Source organism: Enoplosus armatus, chromosome 3, assembly GCF_043641665.1.
Source record: "Enoplosus armatus isolate fEnoArm2 chromosome 3, fEnoArm2.hap1, whole genome shotgun sequence".
In the NCBI taxonomy this organism is placed as follows: domain Eukaryota; kingdom Metazoa; phylum Chordata; class Actinopteri; order Centrarchiformes; family Enoplosidae; genus Enoplosus; species Enoplosus armatus.
The window spans coordinates 19,991,034-20,012,392 of record NC_092182.1 but is presented as its reverse complement, the minus strand read 5'-3'; the positions used below and the strand labels follow the sequence as shown (position 1 = coordinate 20,012,392).

Here is a 21,359-nt window from a genome sequence, read left to right as displayed (position 1 = left end):
GCATTGTATGATACCGTCAGCATACAAAGAGAGAGCAACTGGAAGCATGGTTTGCATTGTCAGAGTGTTTGTAAACCATCCTATCACACACCTTTAATGTACACCCATGTATCACATGGAGGCCTGTGTTCACCAGAAGAGACACACACACACTTCTCTTCGACACCGACCCTTGCTTCCGGCCTCCAGACGGTTGAGCATAATCTGCTGGATGAAGTCATGCACAACAGTATTAAGTGGGTGCTTTTTATTTCTTTGACACATGAAGTTAAGCTCTGCTCTCCGATTAAACTAGGCTTTGAACCAGAAAACTAAGACTGTCTACATTTTATGTCTCAAGAAAAGGACACTGTGAGGCCCAGACATGACAAGAGCAAGACTTTCAAGGAATAAATAAAAAAAAAGTGAGTCTCTTAGCACCAACCACCCACTTCTTATAGCCTGCTGGACAAAGTGATTATTCCAGCTGTGACTCCCTGCAATGCCTTGAAATAGAAAACTGAGGCTTTTGTGTCAGTGTAGTAAAGCTAAGTGTTGAAACTAACGTCAATGGACAGGCTGGTTTTGAGAACCTCAGGCTGATAACTGTCTAGGAAATGTTGCATAACCTAAAGGACAAGTAAATTGTTAAATTGTTTTACCCCACTTAAACTGACCTGAAAAAACTGTGTTTTCAGTGATTTAACCTATAATTGAATCCAAAGGCATATTCTCTTAAATCAATGGGGTTTTTTTTTCCCAAAGGAGTCTCTTTTCTCTCTGACACACGCTGACACTTTGAATAACAATCACACACAACTAACTGCTTTACTTGTTTGTGCCTGTACAGGGGTTACCATGCACCTGGAGCACAATGTTTCCAATAAACAGAGGATCAACCACGAGTCAGGCTTTATGAAGTCAGTAACCATCAAGTAAAAAACAAATGCATTGATCAGCCATGACACATACTGCAGAACTAGAATCTTTGTGGATGTACTTTGGACATGATTACAAATATTACATTGTATGCATACTGAAAATGTTTATATATGATCAAACGACGTTGTACCACTATTGAGAGGAATGGTATTTTACTTTAAAAACCTAAAACTGGAATAATCGAGCCAATATCCCATGTGTTGCTAAAATGAGCTCAGGGTTTATTAGTAGACCCACTATCATTCATTATCACGACATTTAAAACATTATTATGCTTATCTAAGCAGCACTCCATGATATCTATTTTCAAACTGTTGATTTTTAAATATCAACAAAAATGCTACTTATTATGATAATCAGTAATATTGTATTTTATGAGTCTAGTTGATTCATCTGACCAAAACGATGCACAAGGCCTTTGGCAATGAAACAAATATCTGTGAGGGTTAGATGACAAAGCAGAGGGCACTAGAAAACAAGGCCATTACGGTTGGTTATTTGGCTTTTTATGTTTACTAAGACACAGGGTCAGACAAACTGGCAACTGCATCTATGACTAAGCCAAGAGAAACACACCCCAAGGTTGGAAGAGTGGAGTGAGCCACTTGTCGGATCCCGTCTCTGTTGTTTAGGTAATGTGTCAGGTTATCGTAACTCCACTACAACCTTCCTTCCTCCTTTCATAAACAATTTATGCAGTACTTATCTGCCCAGCTGTTTGCTCCTGAGGTAAGCAGGAGCATTAACTCAGTGACAGAATAAGGGTGCAGCGGCAGTATTTTAGCTGTGTCCACTCTGCTGCCACCTCCCATCTACTGATTTGTAATCTAGGCCTGGCACATCCATTGTAACTGACAGTCTGGCATTAGGACAAAATTACTTTCCCATATTAAAAGAGAAATGCTGCTGTGGCCACAGTTGCACTATTACATTCCTTTTCTTTGCCTATGTGACAAATACACCTACAAATATATAATGTTAGGCATCAAATTCAATAGCTCAAATGCATATGCTTCACACTTACACACACACAACCACTAGCGAAACAGCTGGAGAGGCAGACCTGCTCCAGTTTAGTAAATTACAACCTAAGAAACTGGCAACTTTTTGATAACTGTACAGCCTGAAGAGATAAAAAGACCCCGAACTTTCCTTTTGGGTGGTTTAACCAACAAAGTTGCAGGTCAGCATCTTACTGTAAAGCGGAGGCTCTTGAATCTGGATATTTAATTTGGATCTTTTACTGAGTGCGACCTGTTCGCATGCAAACACACACACACACACACACACACACACACACACACACACGTACACACATATTTAATACTGAATAGAGCCATGAATTAGATAGACTGCATGAATATGCTGCCTGCACCTTTCTGAGGTCTGCACACAGTGAACTGGGCTGGTGTGAACTGTACACTCAGCAATCTGTAAGTGATTTCTGATGCTTTTAAATTCTCTCAACAACCCCCACTGCTGGGAAAAAAAAAAAATCCATCGCAAGGGAATAGTGAGATAAAGACACTGCCAGCTCAGGAAACATTAAAAGATAATGACTGACAGTTGTCTTCAGCAAAGAGGAAAAAGGTTAGGAAATAAAAATGTAGGATGCATCGCCAGGGTTACAGAGGTTGGAATTTATTTTATATATATTTCATCAATTACACAGTATTGTTAATTAAACATGCGACATTCAGACAGAATACGGATGAGGATGAGAAACAGAGCGTTGGGATCCTGCAGACAGAGGCTGAATATTGAAACACTGCTGGGAGGCATGTGGGTTTAAACTGGTGGATCTCTGATCTGGCAGCTACACACCTCTGTCCAGCTACTGCTCACTGGAGCACTGAGCCAGTGTCTTTACTCAGGTCTTTAAAACTGTTCCAATTATGGAGGTATTTTTGAGTGTGAACACTAGGCCCTCCAGCCACCCTCTGGTCCTAAACACACTGTTACCCTAGGGGGTACGAGTCCAACACAGAAAAAATGTTAAATGTAACTTCATTTTAATCAATGAAATTTTTAATATTTTTGACTTAACACATGATCTTTAAATTCAGTGTGTATTTTGTAAATGCTAACCTTTTTAAGGGTGTTTCTGTTTGTTTACTGTTGCATGTAGAACTCAGACATTAAAAGTATGATCTGTTTTTATGGAGGATACAGATCAATGTTCAGCCACCCTTAAATTATACCAGCAGGTTGAAGGAAAAACAAACATGTAAGAAAACTTGTAGTTCTTGGTAAATTAACTCTTTCATATTCTTGTGTTATTACCATTTTCTTATTGATAGTCAGCCTAAGCACAGTGCCATTGTAGTAAAACAACAACATTGAGATAAAAACCTAAACCAGAGGTGGTCGCTAGAGCTAGATTCTGGTAGTAAGTATGATTTGAAACAGTATGGACTTGCAATAAATGGTGGATAAGCTGCTGCCTTCAGTCCTTAGTGGGTAAACAGATGATAACAAGGACACACAGAGGTTGTTTGAGCCTTGAGTGACAAGTCCCTATTTTCATCAGGAAGCACATTATATTAATTCAGTCAACAACAGTTGACTGACTGACTAACTGGGGCAGCTAAGACATGTGAGTGCAGGTGCTGCCAACACATCAAAACCAGATCATCATATTACATCTGAGTGATGAAATCACACATGTATTCAACAAAGAGTATCAAAACAATGCGAGATAAGGACTTATCAGCATGGGGTCTCATGCATGGCTGCTCCATCGCCTGTAAATGAATACTTTATTGTACTCTGAAATATTCCACTCGTTTTTTGCACTATCTTAAGACATTGTAAGGCTCTTCTTACCTAAGTAAAAGAAACAGCGAATTGACTACCTGTCCTGTTCATCACCTGTAAGAGTGAAGAGGCTAAAACATTATTTCAGCTTTTCTCTGTAATCCTATTCCTATAATGTGTTTCTTTATCAGCAGTAGTCCTCCAAGCCACTTATTACAGGTTATTCATTTTCAGTATCAAAACCCATAATTCTATAGCAACCCGGGTGCTGTGGCAACTACTTTTAGGTCTATTTACAAGATTACATTACCGTCAATAAGAGAGGCAGAATTAAGCAGATGCAGCACAGCCCCGGGTTTCATGAAAATACCTGCCTACATGCTTAAGTGCATCAATGCAGTAGGGGTAAAAATCTGATTTTAAAAATACTATCAGTAAATTATGTGTTTTTCTAATCTGTAACAAGAACACAACCAATTCATTAGTGTTCCTTACTTCGAACCCCCATTGAATAAAAAAAGACTGAAGTCAAAAGGAAGTTGACAGGGTATTTTTAAAGTAGTGGATGTACCCAAGAGACAAGGAAAAGAAAAAATAATCAAGACAATGGCTGGTGAGATGAAAACACAGCGTCCCACAGGGACCTAGTGGTGTTCCAACTGCTTTTTTCACTCTATCTATCCCCAGACGCTGGAGCACAAGATGACAGCATCTGTACTCTGTCATCTGTGAAATAAAGAAACATCTTTTTGACCCGTCTGTCGCTCACCTTCCCAAGTGTCATATTTAATAACACAGTTAAGATAAAAGCTGTATCATGCAATCGCAGGAAACAGCACACGTTCTTACTTGCAGTCATCAATCAGCTGCTGTAATTATCAGAATCAACTTTAAATGCCAGAACCATTAATCACATTTTCCAGTCATTTATCTTTAATGAATTCAAAGACATTAATGAACTAGAGGGAAGAATAAAATGCGCAAAATGTAATGTATCAAGGCAAATGTTACAGGTTTCCTGTAAACATTACTAAATTACAAAAATGATGGAAAGGGGAAAAATAGAAGAAAAGGAAAAGTCAGCCCTGCTAACATGACTCTGGATGGTAATTAGCTGACTAATGCAGCAGTGTGCCACCTGCCAGTGCCATGTGAATAATCACTAACACTGTCTGCAGAATCTAAACCATACATCCGCTGTTTGTGCAGTGGAGTAGAGCGAACTGAGAGCTTGACACACTGTGTGCATGCAGGGAGGACCTGAGCACAGAGAGCTCAGAATACCCTGCTTCTCATTCAGCTAGTGCGCTGCTCGTCTCGCTGGCCTCCCTCAGTGTCTATCAATCCCCACCTCTTTCCTCCTTCCTTCTGTTCCCACTGGCTGCCTGGCACCACTAACCCAGAGCCAAACAGAGACTCCCCCGCTGGCACACACCGACGCTCTTATTTCAGGACAGTTTCCTGCCCCCTCCACTTTCTCTTCCTCTCTCTCACTCCAAAGCCCTGCACAGCCATCCGTTGCCTCTGATCTCAACCAGTGTTTATAATTGATTCTTTACGGGATACGTTCTCTCCTTCTCTTTCTTTCTCTCCCCCACCGCGTATCTCCCCCACCCAATTCATTATTAAAAATAATTTTCATAAATGTAGGAGCAACGACAGGGGTCACATGGAATAAATTGATTCTCAGATCTTTCCTGAATGTGCTTTGCTCTGTGTTCCCCTCCTCTTTTCACCTTTTGCCCACCCGACACCTCACACATCAGGAAACCATCTTTCTTTCATTCTGCGATCAAAAATACAACCAAGAGGTCAGGTGAAAAGGGCTTTTTTGTGTATGCTTGTAGGAGGGCAAAGGAAATGCTTGGGTTTTTCAAAAGCCCTATAACAGGCCTATGGTATCATTTCAATGCAAAATAACATAGTTAATTTATAATATACTTATAGATATGTAATAGTGTTCCAGATTAAAAACCATTCAAAAGAACACATGAAGAACGTGGTGGCATGAAGGGGGTTGTTGAGTTCATCTGATACGGCTGTGGTGACACAGACAAGAAAGGTTGGGAACCAGAGCATTACAAGATTTATATCATTGTCCCACCCAATTGGTGTGTTCAGTGTCAAACATCTGATTCGGCATCTTGGTTGGGTGAAAACATATTTTGAATAAGCACATTACAAAATCCTTATTACCTCACAATTACATTTCTAATTTGACTTGCCAGATGAGAGTAAAAGACAATACTGTGTCAGGGAGAGCCACTGGCCTCGTGACCCTCAAAGAGAAGGCATTTTTTTGATTAGGGATGCATCCATTACTCAGTAACAACCTAATTGATCCATGTCTTTGAGTTGTACAGTAATAGCAAATTGATTGATTTATCCTCAAGAGGGAAAGTGGTGGGAATTGTCCAGCCAAAAAAAAACCCGGCAGAATCATCGGCTTTGAGCCGATAGTTGAGACTAGAATAGCAATGAGTACAAAAGGGTGGAACAAAGGTGGGCTGTGTCAAAAACAGTTGATGAGGAACGGGAGATTAAAGCGTGTTTGAATTTCTGATATTACAAATGGCAGGTACCTCAAAAGACTCTCAGCCTCGACCGTCATCACAGCTAATATAATTAAATTAGATTACATCAGGAATTAAGCTAAGAAATCAGATGCCTCAAAGCCTACACACGACCACCAGCATCAGCGATGAAATACACTCCCTGAAAACACAAAAGAGGGAATTTCAGACTGAAATGAAAGAAAACAACTCCCTAACACTTCATGCTGGTCGGGAGGAGAAATCATTACAGGAACAAATTCTTTCTTTTTACTTGTGAAGATGGAATCATATTTAAGAAACACTTCAAAAAATCCCAACCGATTCTTTAGATTGATTCAAAGGGTGTTTGTGAAATGTGATGTATGGGCAGGTGTCTCTGAAAGGCTTTCTCTATTGATCACATCTCATTACTTCTCTGTACCACCGAGGGTAAACTTTGAGGGTCAATGGATAGCTGAAATTGAGCCAATAGCTCAATAGAATGATCATGGTAATTATGTAAGAGGATCGGAGGATGGAGGGTGGTGATCGGGGGGGTTGTCATAGACTTGACAGGGAAAGTAAATGGGCTGATGGCAACTACTGAAAGACGTTAATAAAAATGTTGTCTAATATGGCAATAATTTAAACTCCCACAACTAATAGTTTAACAGATGTAGATCATCTCTCAAATATTTCAATCAAGCTGTCTTTTTCTAAAACTTTAATAACTTATCTGCAAGACAGACTAACATTAAGAATTTTGAAGACAATTTGATGCTGTTAGGGTTGAATGTTGATGGGGTTTTCAGGGATATTTTGTATGTTTTGTTGTTTCTAGCTATTGTTTAGACACTTTTGAAGTGTTCAAAGTTTTGATTTTAATTCAAAGGATGTCCTCAAATCTCCCAAGGCTGCTACTTTTCTAACTGGGCTAGCAGCTCTACCTCCTTGTGAATATAGCAGGACAAATCATAGGGAGACTGCAGACAAGTGAACTGGCCATTGCCAGGGACATGGAGAAACACATGTACAATTGTGATTGATTCTTCAAATTATGTGGGTCTTAGATCTTATCTAAATACCACTATGACCTATAACAATTACTTTTATGCATGTGGATAGAAGCTGGCATTTTGTTTTCAATAAAAATATGAGAGTGGAAAGCAGAAACCTGTTGAGCTGCCATACTTCATTGTGTTTGGGCAAACAATTGGGAAGCTGGAAAAGGCAGATACAGTGCAGCTCTGCAGTCTCTGAGAGGTTAAATGAGCTCAAACCTGTGTGTCCGCTGATAGTACTTCTACTGCTGCTACTGCGGTGGCAGCTGCTGTTTTGTCTCTTTGTGCCTCTCTGCTGCACTTGACCATTATGTTCAATTGCATCCCAAAGACTTTGTTGTTACCTGGGCTTCAGTCTCTGAGTCTAACTATCCCTCTTTCTTTCTCTCTTGTTCTTATTTTCTCTCTCATGTGCCACCTCTCTCTCTCTCTCTCTCTCTCTCTCTCTCTCTCTCTGCCAACCCCTTTGCTTCAGTTTTTAGTCTTGCAAAGTTATAAGTCTGTCAGAGTTTTCCGCGGTGATTGAAGTTAGACGTGGGTGTCTTGAAGTGTTGAAAATGGAATAACTTAGAGGTTGTGACATCAATCAAATATCAACATATTATCTGCAGAGGGTTCCGTAGGGATGCAGTAAGATAGATTGTATACCCAGTAATTTTCTTCTGAAACAGATTCTTTACATTTATGATTTCTCCATGTGTCGACGTGTATGTCTTTTTAATTAAACACAAGGTCATAAAAAAATCTAATTATGTCTTTGTATTTCACTCACTTTTTAGTGTTTTCTTATTATCTCCTGCAGCTATGGTTCAGAAGCTGTAGGCCAGCTATTAATATTAATTGAGGGTAATTTTTCTATCCTGCTGTTCTTTAATATCAGCTGAGCTAAAAGACGTAAGCCCAACCTTCTGCATTCCTAATTAGGAAAAAGTCTTTCCAAGGAGAAAGAGGGGGCAGGGACACAATGAGGGGCCAATCTGTAATACTTCCAGCAGTAATGTCTGATTGGTTATATGGTACTCCACTGGGTATTGGGACCAGTGACCATTAATTGTTGACAACAATGGCCTCAGACAAGGACATACTGTACTTCTGATAGGATAATGGCTGTGAAGCGTTCAAGTCCATTCATCTATAAGAACATTAGATAGTATTAACTTGCGGATTCTCACCGTTCCATTTGAGACAACCAGCATTAAGTGTTACACGCTGCAGTCTGACTGTTTCATTTTCCATCTTTATCAGAGCACTGTTAAAATGATGCGATGCAACTGGACTCCCTGATGCCATATGTAGCGGAGACCATTTGTTTCTGGCTATCTTCCACAGCCAGGGAGCAGCTAGCGAGGCACGCTGCCGATGCTGGGGGTAAACAAACAGAAGCTGCCGACAGCCTTAATCACAGTTTTACTGCTTCCATGCTCTGGGGTTTGGAGGCTGAGGCTGGTGGGAGTGTTCGTCGTGCTTTTTTTTTCTTTTTCTAGCGCACTGAAGATTCTTTCCACACCATTAGTGCTCTCTGCTGAGCTGTTCTATCCAGGTCCACTACTGTACTAATACAGTAGAGACCTGCGAAGCACCATCTGCCATAAGCACAACTAACTACAGTAAATGTGGACACATCAGCACATTAGAGGAGCTGCACCATGTGGACCGTGTTGAAGTCACTGCTGTACTACATGGTTTTACAGGATATGGGGGGGGGGGGAATCGCTCAGAGCATGAGATATTCTACCTCAAAGGACCACTGAAGGACACAGGGTGTAAGAGAGACACAGAGGACCAGATTCAATAAGCCTTTTCTTGCCATCTTTCAGACACATTCTCTGCCTGCAGGCACGTATGTTATTTATCAAACTGCCGGTCTGGAAGAGCAGTTTGCTTGTCAGCGCACCTGTAATGAAATCAGTAAGGTGACTCTCTTTCTTCATGCAAGTGAATTTATTGGAGGCTTGGGAAAATAAAGCAGGGATATACATTTCGCTGGACATAGACAGGTTCATGCAATTTGTGAGGGTCTGTTTTGTGTGGAAAGGTCTCAGCCTCTAAAGAGCCATTCCACTTTATGTCATAGAAGGCTGCGGCCAGGACAACTTCCTTTACAAGTGACAGGAACTAGACGGTGAGCACATCGAGTATGCAGTATCTACTACTAAATGTACCAAAGAGGAGATATTAAGTGATCTATGGCGATTAGTCTCTTTATGAGACATTTACAAACATGTATTACGTCACAATTACCACAGGATTCTCAATACAGTGCCATCATCACTCGCCACCTGCTCTGGCATGAACTTCCACTGGATAGTTGCTCCATGTGGATTAGCTCCCACTCCCACAGCAGGCAGCCACTGGTTGCAATGTGTAACATTTTATTGTATTTAAGCCTTGTGATCTTCAAAGGGAAAAAGGGGCTAAATCTCCTTTTTAAAGATTTTTATTGTTTTATTTTAGGAATCAATTTTGTCCCCTCAAACAAATCTTTCTGAGTTGGATTTGTCTTGTGTCCTTTTTCTGTATTGAGTAATAATTCCATTTTAGCATCAATTAATTTAGCATTTTAATTCTTTGACTGGTTAAGAGCTTTACATTGCAGAAGAGACAGAAGAGAGCGACTTTATGCCAACCGCCTCACATACAGCAGAAGAGGCAAATCCTGGTGAAGCAACATTACTATGCTATAAAAGATAAAAATAGATATGCTTCACACACAAAAATGCAACAACAATGTGGCCCCCCTCGCTAATGCCGTAATTACAGTAACCTTATTTAATCGGACAATAAAACAGACACATTAGATATTAAAATGAAAACCCCCCCAAAAAATTAATCTGAATCAAAAAGTACGTGTAATTTGAAAGGGTCGATCATGGCGACAATCACATAAAGAAATATCAGCCAGCTCTGTTTCATTGTATTGTATTACGGCCCAAACATTTACTGTATTGCTGAGAGTCACCGCTCTTACCAACCCTATTTCCAGCAGCAGTTAGCAGCTGTTGTCAGCAAACAAGCTCTGATAAACACACTCTATGCTACCTGCCCAGAACCAAAGCACAGACAAAATTAGATGGCGAAGAAAGTCAAACATCCAGCAAATAAAAGACAAACTGCTCATGTCTTTTTCTGCAACAATCAAAAGTAATTCCTATGTTTGTAAATGTCCTGGTGTCAGCAAAGTACGCATTAAATTACCAACCAATTGTTCTTCTGTGAGTGTGTTACCCAGGGAAGAAGGTCAGTAGTGCAGTCAGTCTCTATAAATATAAACATGTGGCTGTAATTAGACAGTCAAGACAAAAAATGAACAGAACACTGATGACAATCATAGCTACAATCAGGACAATGTAAACCACATGTGCTTCAGGCAGCTCAGTGTTTTTTACTGCTGCTGTATCTGATGAATCCATGCACTGTGCTGCAGATATGAAGGTCACACAGGTTCCAGGTAATAACTGGATGTCTGTAACCATCTGATAGATGAGGAAAACAAACCCTCGCAGGAAATCTCACAGATTTTTAAACTTCTTACTCATAAAGCAAGTGTTATGGCACTGACCCCGGGTTCAGCAAAAGAACAAGTTTCAACCTTTTATGAGAGTATTGCTCAACCTTTCAGAGACTGTACACTATCACGCTAAGGCCAGCATGCAGGGCCTTGTAGCAGACTTGTAGATGGTGTGTATCACCATACCAAGATGTACACTCAGTGGCCCTTGGCCCGTGAGTCAGTCATGCGTACATAATGGTTCTCAGTTTCATCCTGCAGGGGATTTGGACTGATGGTGCCCCACGGATTGAACTGAGGATAAAAATCAGTCTATACAATTCACTACCTTATATATCCCGCCATGTCATTTCCCCAAATCATGATTGCTCAACGGAGGTCATATTATATAGATGTTATAATAAACTATATCAACGCTGACCTTGTAAAACAAACATACTCAGCTGACCTTCATCTTGGCAGGCCTCAGCTAGCCCTGCAGAGGACATTTAACTATTGACACGTCTGACTCACCACTTTGAAGTCTTCAGCACTGCACTCCATGCCTCGGTAGTAGCAGGAGAGCAGCATGTCCTTGATGTCGTGGCCCGTTCGGTCGTAGAATTCACGCATGTTGAAGGGGCGAGGCTTATAGTTGTCAAAGTCGGCCCTCTCCTTCAGGATCTGCAGGACATTTTCCTCCACCATGTGTGGATCCCGGATCTCGTACCTGGACAAGAAGGATTTGGACTTAGTTACTGTGGACTAGGGGATGCACATTCATAAAATGAATACTTAGATATGAATAGCAAACAACAGCGGAGACATCAAAAAAGTCAGATGAATGAAACAGTCTATTTTATTTAAACTAACATCTTCAAACACAAAACCTTAACCGACCCATGAAAGAGTAGAAAGTAGACAGGACTTCAAGGAATTCCTTTAGACAGTAGAGCAAGACACAACTTTAACTGTGTCTCGATTCCATTTTAAAATGTGCATTTAAAGAGTTTGGCAGGCAGACAAGCATTTTTGGCAGGACAATAGGGATTAACATGTAAAAGATTAATGGAAAAGCAGCAAAAATAGCATATTCACCCTCTAACTGAATGAAAGGTACATACGGTATGCGCATGCCAGCTCTCCCAGACCTGCAGTTAGCAAGCTCTCACAATATCATCCACATGTTGTCTGAAACTGGCAGCGTAGCTGTGGCATGCCAGCCACCACGGGTGGGCCTGAGTGGGAGTAAATGGCTCACTATGTGAAAGAGGGGGGTATTTCTTCACACAATGATTTTAATTATTCCGCCAAATAATTAGGATTAACTGTGGTGGCAGAGCGTTTTCACATAGTAAGCATAACAATGTTCATAATGCTGCAATTCAGTCTGAGGATCCTGCACACTCTGGAAAAGAGTATATAGATTATTTAGCATTTAGGTCAACGCAAAACACTTCACATAGCATCTGCTGCAATTACTTTGAAGTGCAAAGCGTAATCAGGTGTATCATGTAGGGAAGCATACACACTGACTCTCTCTTGTTCTGTCTCTTTTTCCTCCACACAAACACATAAAATACATGACAAACATGATTCATTTGCATGTATCAACACACACCAAACTGAAACTCAACTACAATGGCCATACCCATAGAAAGAAAACACAGCGGTAAGTAATTTATGACGTGCCTCTGCTTGACAACCACCATCAACCTCCAGCACCTGCTCACAGTCATTTACAGATACAAGTTAACCTCAATTAACTAATGTGGCCCTGCTCGAAGAAGAGACGGTCCATTGATGACCCCTGCTGAGCGATGGGCCATCAGTGATACAAGCATCCAAATTATGGAGCGCTAAGACTAAGCACTACTGACAGACGCTTATGAGAATAATTTGTTTGGACACAGAGAGTCTATCAGAGTGAATAGCACTGAATTAACTGAGCAACAAGGTAGTCATCTCATCTATTTCTTCCAAATTAGAGGTGATCATATGAAGTCCTGAATTTGTGTGTAATGTGAGAGAGCAGCAGTCATCTTATAATATGGTTAACATATTGTGTAATTGTAATACTTTTGAACAGCTTTTTACAATTTGCAAACATGAAAAAGTGTGTCCCAAAGCTGGAGAAACCAGAATTAGAATTGAAAACCATGAGACAAAGACATACCCTTCTCCTCTGACAATAAATCTGTGAATGACTTTGTGGATGCTGACAGCGGAGTTATTTCTCATGGATATGGGCACTATTTCAGACTATAATTGGTGGTAAATCTTAATGGATTTTTTTTTAATTCCACAAGGTCAAGTTTTGTCGGTGCTCATGAACAAGATTTTGTCCCTTGATGATGGGAATAATGTAAGTTGATCCATGAATAAAAAATGAAATATTACATTATTTCTTTTGTGAGCACTGCTTTAATATTCAACTGGCGATGTATTTTCAACTCGTGTCCCAACCAAATTACAAGAAAATGTAATATGTTCCACTGCCTCTACAGTGTTGTTTACCTGCTACAAACAGAATGAAATAAAATATTCACCATGTGAGACAGTATGTGCTGTAATTTGAAATGAGGACTGTTTCTCTCTACTGCGCTCATTACACTGACAAGAGATGGGAATCTGTCATGCTTCATGTTGGAAGCGCAGTTAAAGATGGAGTAAACAGTGCTGTGACAGAGAGGATTGGTACTATTGTTCTCACCGAGAGTTGAATTGAGTGCCACACAACATATTGTCGTCAAATTCAACACTGCAACATCAAACATCAGTTGTAACATGGCACCTAAAACCAATTAAATGCTTGCAGAATATGACAGATAATTCACCAGTTAATTACTGGGACAATTTATCTAATAACACCAATACAAAGATTCACTATGATTCCAATTTTACACTTTCCTTTTTAATTAACAGATGTCTTCTTTGTATTTCTCTTTTTAATAAATTATTGTAAGAATTAGCATAAGCAACCAAGAGAGCTGTATTCCACGGCAAATTAACCATCCTATATGTTAAAGAGAAACAGCAGGTCACTGTTGCGGAAAAATGTGGAATTTAATAAAGAGAATCACAACTTTGTTATCATTTACAGTTAAAGTTACTTTACAGATTGTGATTTATTATGTTTCTAGTTCCCACAATGCTATGTAATTTAAATCAGCTACATACTTCAAAAGACACAATAGTAATTGAACAAGTGATTTACTTGATATGCGTGCAGGAATGGAAATGTTCATGGGGCCCTGGAAACGGCAGGTGAAATCACACACGCCACTTACTGACTGAAAAAGTCGTATCTTTGATAAAAAAAGCACTGCTCAAAAACTAGCTCAGTACTCGGGCCCACAGTGGGACTACATCACTACATTGTCATGCTTTATTGTAATAAGAAGATACAGCCTGTTGTGGTACAGTCTGAACCTAATTGAATTGTATCCAGAGCCTCTGTCTTATAAGCAACACAAAGCTGCCAGGAGAGCACTTAAGACGCCGTGCTCAGATCCCCGAGTCAGGAGGCTTTAGTTGAAGCGCATACAATCACAATAATATGGGTAGATTTTTAATATTGCCCTGCCACTGCTCCCTAAAGCAATCACAGCAAACTCACTACAGAGGGGCGGGGGAGACTAAATTGGATTATGGGCCACAAGCACTTTAATTTTCTTGCGGGGACTATAACGAATGAAGGAGCATCTGCATCACTTTGTTACCTCATGAGAGGAGTGAATAAATACCAGCAACCACTGATTTTCAGAGTGAACTTTGACCCTGAGACTGTGGTCACAAAACTGTACTCACTCACAGTAAAATAAAATCTTCCTCCATAGCAGTTAATACTCCAATTGTATCAAATTGGTGTTCCTACCACAGGCTGTGCGACACAACAATGAACACATCTTGATATAATCTCAGGTAATTATCCAATTAGCGCTAATTGAACTCATATACTAACGAGGATCGGATTGTTTGTGCAGCGTCCTTGAAAATTAATAACTGCAATGATTCCTGGTAGCAGAGTTTTGATAATCACATCATAATGATGGTGCACCTGTGACACAGTTATTATGCCACTTTGGACAAGATCATAGAAATGTAAACGAGGGCCACCGAGAGGTGAAGTGAACCCAAACAAATCTCTATTTCATCGACAAGCAATCACACAACAAATTAAAAAAAGCAAAATACAGTAATAACATGCAACACCTTGCCATGATGGATCACATTTGAGCCTTTAAAAACCTTGACCTAATACTAAATTGCCTACTTATGCCTCCCCAATGATAATCTTCTCTCCGGTGAACAATCATAATATATATGCAAATGAACCCACATTTGAAAAAATCCGCTTTGGAAGGAACTCTTTGATTTTGTAGTTTCTGTGTGATGATGTGGCCTCCCCATGTCATCTCCCAAGCACTTTTTTTGCACCAGTCGATTCCTGATTAGGACCAGTGATCTTGCTGAGACAAGCAATGCGGTCAAAGTTATCGAGCATTACATTTTGTGGCACTTTACACACCACTTATGTGAATTTAGAGCATGTTTGCAAGCTCAGGAAACATGTTAAAGCTCAAGAACTGTGTAAGCAGAAGACTCGCTTCTCTGACTTTCATGAGCTGATCCAACACTTTTTGGCAGCATGCACCACATAACCAACACCTATTCCATAATGACCTTTCTTTTGTTAATCATGATATAATTGCCTTTGCGACATAATAAAAATAAAATTGAGCAATTTACTCGTAATGTTCTGCTCTGCCAAGTGTGACTTCAACCTGCAAAAACACAATGACAAAGTGATTTTTTTTAATTTTGGTACAGAAACTGCTGGAGTGGAGTGAGTTAAGGTGAAGTTACTAGTAACTCAGCTATAAACTTCATAGCGTCTAAGACAGTCTGGCATCCCTGCATGGGTGGATATTGCCTGCTGCTTCCTCCTGAGACAGTGATGGACACAGACTCGCAGCCACATGACACTTTGTTTTTCTTCTGCCATTTTCTTACAAAACCCACAGCTTGTCGCCTGCTATCAAGAAGCTTCCCACTGAAATGTTTTCTACCCCAATCGATGTTTAATTTAAATGTAGTGTCTACAGGAAACCCTGAGAACTTTTATTATGTACAAGTTAGATTCAAGCTGTTCCCCATTCCTTTGTTTTTCCTCCAAAGTCCTTATCATACAGTACTTGCTCTACCTCCGTGAGACTGTCACAGAGTGAGACCAAGACCTTGCCTTGTCATCTTTTAAGAAAACATCACATTCTGTCTCTGATCTCTGAGTGGGCAAACAGTAATGGGGCGTCTCCCCCAAGGGCAGATGGAACAGAGGGGGCAAGAAACAGTGAGAGAGATGAGAGAGTGTTAATCAGCGGGACAACTCCATAGCTTAACAAACAGCCCTAATTACACAGGGATAAAGACTTGTTCATCACACAGCTTACGAGACACAAGTTAATTGCCTCTGCTTGCGGTTCCCTCCCCCAATCTAAAGTCAGCTCCTTCCAAAGTCACAAGGGCCATTGCTGTCATTTTTCTGTTTTCCTCTCTCTTGTTCAGTCACTGCCCCTTATTTATTTATTTTTTTCCCAGGTGCATCTCACTTCTTACAGAAAATCTGTCTGAACTGGCATTAATAAATCAAAGAGGTGGAAGCCTATGTTGATATTTTAATGGTTTGTCAGTACAAACACAGAGAAACAAATCCACGTAGGATATAGACACACTGGTTGAAACATACACCATACAAAGCACTAGAACTGCAGCACCAAGCAATGGAATCGCTTGCTTTCCTGTAAGGTTATCACCTATAACATGGACTCATATATAGAGGTCACAGAGCCACGATATTCAGTATGAAAACGGATAATTGGATTTATGTCTTTCTAGCATGTAGCACAGAGGTACTCTCCAACTGTGCCTTGGGCTGCAGAGCTGTGTGGATCAATACACTAAAAATACACTGACTAATGCGTTCAAGGTGGTATTTTGACGGGTTTGTATGTAATATGTATTTTATTTTTGCAGTAACCTGTGTCTGTGTTTGTGTGCGTGTGTGTGAATATTACTGCTATAGCTGCGAATACAGAGTCAAGTACGGTTATCTGTCTTTTACTAGCTACCGTGATCAGAAACACTGAAAAGGAAACAGTCAACGGTGAATTTGTCATTGCTGCCGAAAGACTAAATGATCAAAGCACAGCAGAAAGCAACAAGTGTAAAGGGAGGGGACGGCAGCTCTGAATCACACACACACGTCTCTCCACACTTTGTCAGCAGGGGATTTAAAAATCTACTCGTCTCCTTATCCAGAGTTGAGATATTCGTATTACATGAACTGTAAAATTATGAGGCAAGGAATTACACCAGTGGCATTTTCTCCTTCATCATTTTATATTAACCACTTAGAAACAGCTCATCCATTAGCTGTTACCTGGGGGATTCACATGATCTGTGATAAAAATGGGTTCCTTTCTCATTTTTTTAATCAAATACTGTATCAACATATTTCAACAGATTGATGTTAGGGGTATATTTCATGTTGTTGCATGTGGTTTCATAAATATAGAAGCTTATGTGCAGTGTGGATTTCAGCTGACATGATCTGTAATGTCACTACATTATTAAATAACTAACTCCGATGCTGAGCCTTTTTAGAAAACACCTTTCATCTGCACCCTTTTTTCTCAATTACCTAAGGCTAAGGTCAGTCCAAGTTCGTATTCACTGAGAGCCTTAAAAGGTTTTGCATGCTTTGTCCATGTTGTTTGCACATCTCCCAGTGGCATAACAGTGACAACCAGTGAGACAGGTGTTAAAACACTGCTTTGCACTTCCATGTGACATATAAGATTTGACCTGAGACGATTCAGACATCAAAGCAAAAATAAGGTTGCATTTCCACAAGGCTCCTTAAAACCAAATTTAAGTTTAATCGAAGTGCCTTATAGATTTAAACTGCAAGGCCTAACACGTAAAGCATTAGCACTATTTCCCTTTAAAGATTATCGAAAGAGGGAGTCTTGTAATGTAGTCAGTGTGTTCAGGGATTTAGTGATTTAATGGTTCTCAGCTAATTTTATAGGAATAACGAATAGTTCTAACTGCAGTAGAAAGTACCCAAATTAAAAATGTACTGTTTCAGCCAAATGTTTCAATCTTGCGACTGTTATCTCATTTTGTGCAGTGGACACAATCAAATCCTGAATCAACAACTACTAAGTCCTCGCAGATGGGTTTTCCTCAGGCAAAACCTTATCATCCAAGCAGCCAGTGGGTCTGTTTGGGAGTCTGTGGGATGCATACTAGTTTGTTTTGACCTACATGATAGAAGAAACAGACAGCTCTTGGTATAGGAAATCAAAGATCAGGAGATGTCTGCTATAAAGGCACTTCATCATTGGCAGACTTGCCTCTGACATCATGCATACCAACAGGTAGACCCACTGTAGGCTACAGTAAGTAAGTACATGGGAACCAGACACACACACACACCTGCCGTTGAGCAAGGCAAGCAGCTCCCCAGCGTGGTACAGGTCGTTGCGCGTCACCCGGCTGAAGCGGAAAGAGTTGAGGTTGCAGAAGGTGACTGAGGGGAACACCATCATCGGAGCCGCCACCTCGTCCAGCTTGGTGACATGGGGGTACTGGAAGTAGAACTGCACCCGATCCACGCACACCATCACCAGCACGCCCACGGAGCCCAGGAAGAACAAAATCCACAGGCTGCGCTTGATACACATCCGCTCATAAGTGAACATGTGCGAGATGCCGTGCAGCGTGGACCTGCTGGCGAAAACTTCAATGGGAGCCGGCTGCTTGTAGTCCATGTCCTCGGAGTCCGCTTTGAGATCCATAATGTACCCGGGATGAGTTTAGAGGAAAGAAGGGTAGGGAGTTGCAAACAGAGCAAACTGGCTTTATAGATAAGTAGATGCTTTATTAATGGGAAGGCGGTTAGTGTCTGCAAGTTCACGCCCTTCTACGCATGTATTTCTCATGCAGTCTCCGTGAGATGTTGCGTCACTGACAGCCGGCAAAATACCCCGACATTCAAAGCATTTTACCCAAGATATCCTCAAAATACCCCGTCCTTACATGAAAACACTTGGAGAAAGTATAGATGGGGAAAGCATGTGTTGTATACCTCGGCAGGGGTCACAGTTCCATAATAAATAGCCCGGTGTGGAGCGCGCATGGATAGATGCCAACGCTGTCCTCTCCTCGCACACTTCTGAATTATTACCGAGTTGATATTTTGCTTCCACGCTCAAAACAAAAAAAAGCACTGGGCAGGTCTGCAAAAAAAAAAACCCAACCGAGACAGATCACGGTTGTGGAGGAAGAAAAACAAACGAACAAATCACCTCGGCGAGGAAAACAGAGAAATCTGAATTAGAAAATCAAAGCGGTGGCATATTCTGTGTGTGTGTGTGTGTGAGGCAGAGAGTAGACTGGCGACATGGCTTTCCCTGCTCTTCATATGCAATCCCAAACACGTGCAGAATAACAAATAGCCGCTGATTTCTCGCTCGTTAGCGTCTGAAAAGCAGCCGTCAGGGAGGGTGTCCGGGGTTTTTCTCAGCCAGCGTAAACAGCTGCATCACACAGGAGCTGGGTCTGTCAGGTAGCTGCCTCGGTGCGCCTCTGCTCGCTTGCTTGCATCCATCCCCTCCTCCGAGCTGCCTCCACAACAATGCAGGGATAATTACTCCGGTTTTTATTTGGGTTCCCGCTGGTGCATCCTTGAATAAGACTGCTCTGGGGAAGAAAAAAAAATGTGTACCTGGGCGAAAAAGGCAATCGCCGCCCGAAAAGCCCAGCGTTATGAACTCAGGGGAAACCACCTCAGAGGGGGTCGCGGTTTGCCCGGATCAATTAAATTCGCTCCAAACAGGGGAGGGCAAGGACAGGACGGCATGTGTTTTACACCGGGTGACGAAGTCCAACGTCGGTGCCACTTCAGCAATGCCCGTGTTTTACCCAGACGCGAGCTACCTTTAGTGTACTGAGACTACAATTTCAGCGATGACGATACAGCATGACTCAAGAATTAGTCATTACCTTAACCTAACTCACTACTGTTCCCCCGGGCTGGCTTAGATTTTTACTTTCGACTGGTGAAAGTTATTGTTTTCATTTTATAAAGCAAACTTGTGACAAACCATTACCTTATCATTTAGTGTACAGGAGATGTAAAGTGAGTTCATTTGCGTGTTTTAAAGGTAACTAACAGGGAAGCTACCTTGGCTACTAGCTAAATGAGTGCCAACCGATTTCCCACCGTTAAGATGTAACGTTAACATTTCAGAAGACAAATGAACAATACAGACAACACAACTACTTTTCACAAAACAGACTTACTGCAGTAATTTAACTAAGAATATGGAGTTGGTTTTGTGTTATAAAGGTTAGACCATATGGACTCAAAAATGAATTGTTACTTCATTTATCACCGCCACCCATTTACTTACTCCTGGTTTGGTCCTTTCAGCTTCAACATCATCTGATAAAATGATAAAACATGATTAGAACATCACCCAAGCTAGTTCCAAGAGTACGTCAAGGTTTAGTTTCTCCTACTCATTTTATTTTATTGAAATGGTGACAAGACATTACCTTATCTTTTTACAGGCCAGGTAAATTGAGTTAGATTATCTGATTTTTGAGGCTATTAAGAGAAGAACGCCAATCGTTAAGGCGTTATAAGGGGAAAGTAACATTACAAGGGTAATCAGCTAATGTGTGGTGGCCCTTAAGTGCAAAACACAACATTGAAGAAAACTGATTATCAAAACAGAAAACACAAAAACAGAACCAATATACACAATATATCACAAAACACAGTCGCAGACACTGGGATTAATTAATAATAAATACTGAGTCAGTGCAGTGAAAACTTATAGCGTTACAGTAAACTTCTGCCCTAACAGGATACCAGTGCAGTTCTTGAGCTGATCAAACAGATACCAACCGTAGGGGTACTTGGCCATCTTGAAGTGGAAGCCCCCCATTAGGACAGAGACACGTTCTAGTTTTACCAAAAAAGGGCACTTTAGCACTCAGACAAAAAAGGGCAAAAGACCACTTGAAGAACTAAAAGACAAAAATAACCCATAACAAAAAGATAAGTGATGCATTAGATATGTGTGTATTGGAAACATTTGGGATTTGTTATTCATTTATCAAAAAGATATCACTAATCAATATAATTGAAAACAAAGGCAGTTTTGAAAGTTCACAAAGACGTGATGTTACTGCTTCAGGTTCATTAGCCATTCAAGGGTGCTGCTGACACACACCTGTACACACACACACATTCACACACATATTTGCACACAAATGCACAGCACATACTGTATATTTGTAGGTCTTTTTTTGTAATGTAACAGTCATATGTAAACAAATACTCAAGCTCTCATACACAAATACCACATATACAGTAGTACCTACACGCATACTCACTCAAGCATGTTTGTACATGCATGCATACACACAGTTGTACACAGGCTCACACAAATCCTAGACAAAATCTATTTTCTCCCTTGACCAATTCTCTGTAGTTGACTGAATGGAACATCCAAATATGTC

The 21,359-nt window shown here is 40.7% G+C and overlaps 1 protein-coding gene across 1 annotated transcript in view; it reads right to left on the bottom strand.

Moving 5' to 3' along the window:
- asic1b (acid-sensing (proton-gated) ion channel 1b) overlaps positions 1 to 18,625 on the bottom strand; it is a 132,608-nt gene extending 113,983 nt beyond the window's left edge. The window contains exons 1-2 of the mRNA XM_070902247.1: positions 18,264 to 18,625; positions 11,295 to 11,490 (exon numbers count right to left, since the gene is read on the bottom strand). Coding sequence (XP_070758348.1) covers positions 11,295 to 11,490; positions 18,264 to 18,625 — 558 coding nt within the window. The remainder of the gene's footprint in view (positions 1 to 11,294; positions 11,491 to 18,263) is intronic.
- Positions 18,626 to 21,359: the final 2,734 nt, after the last annotated feature.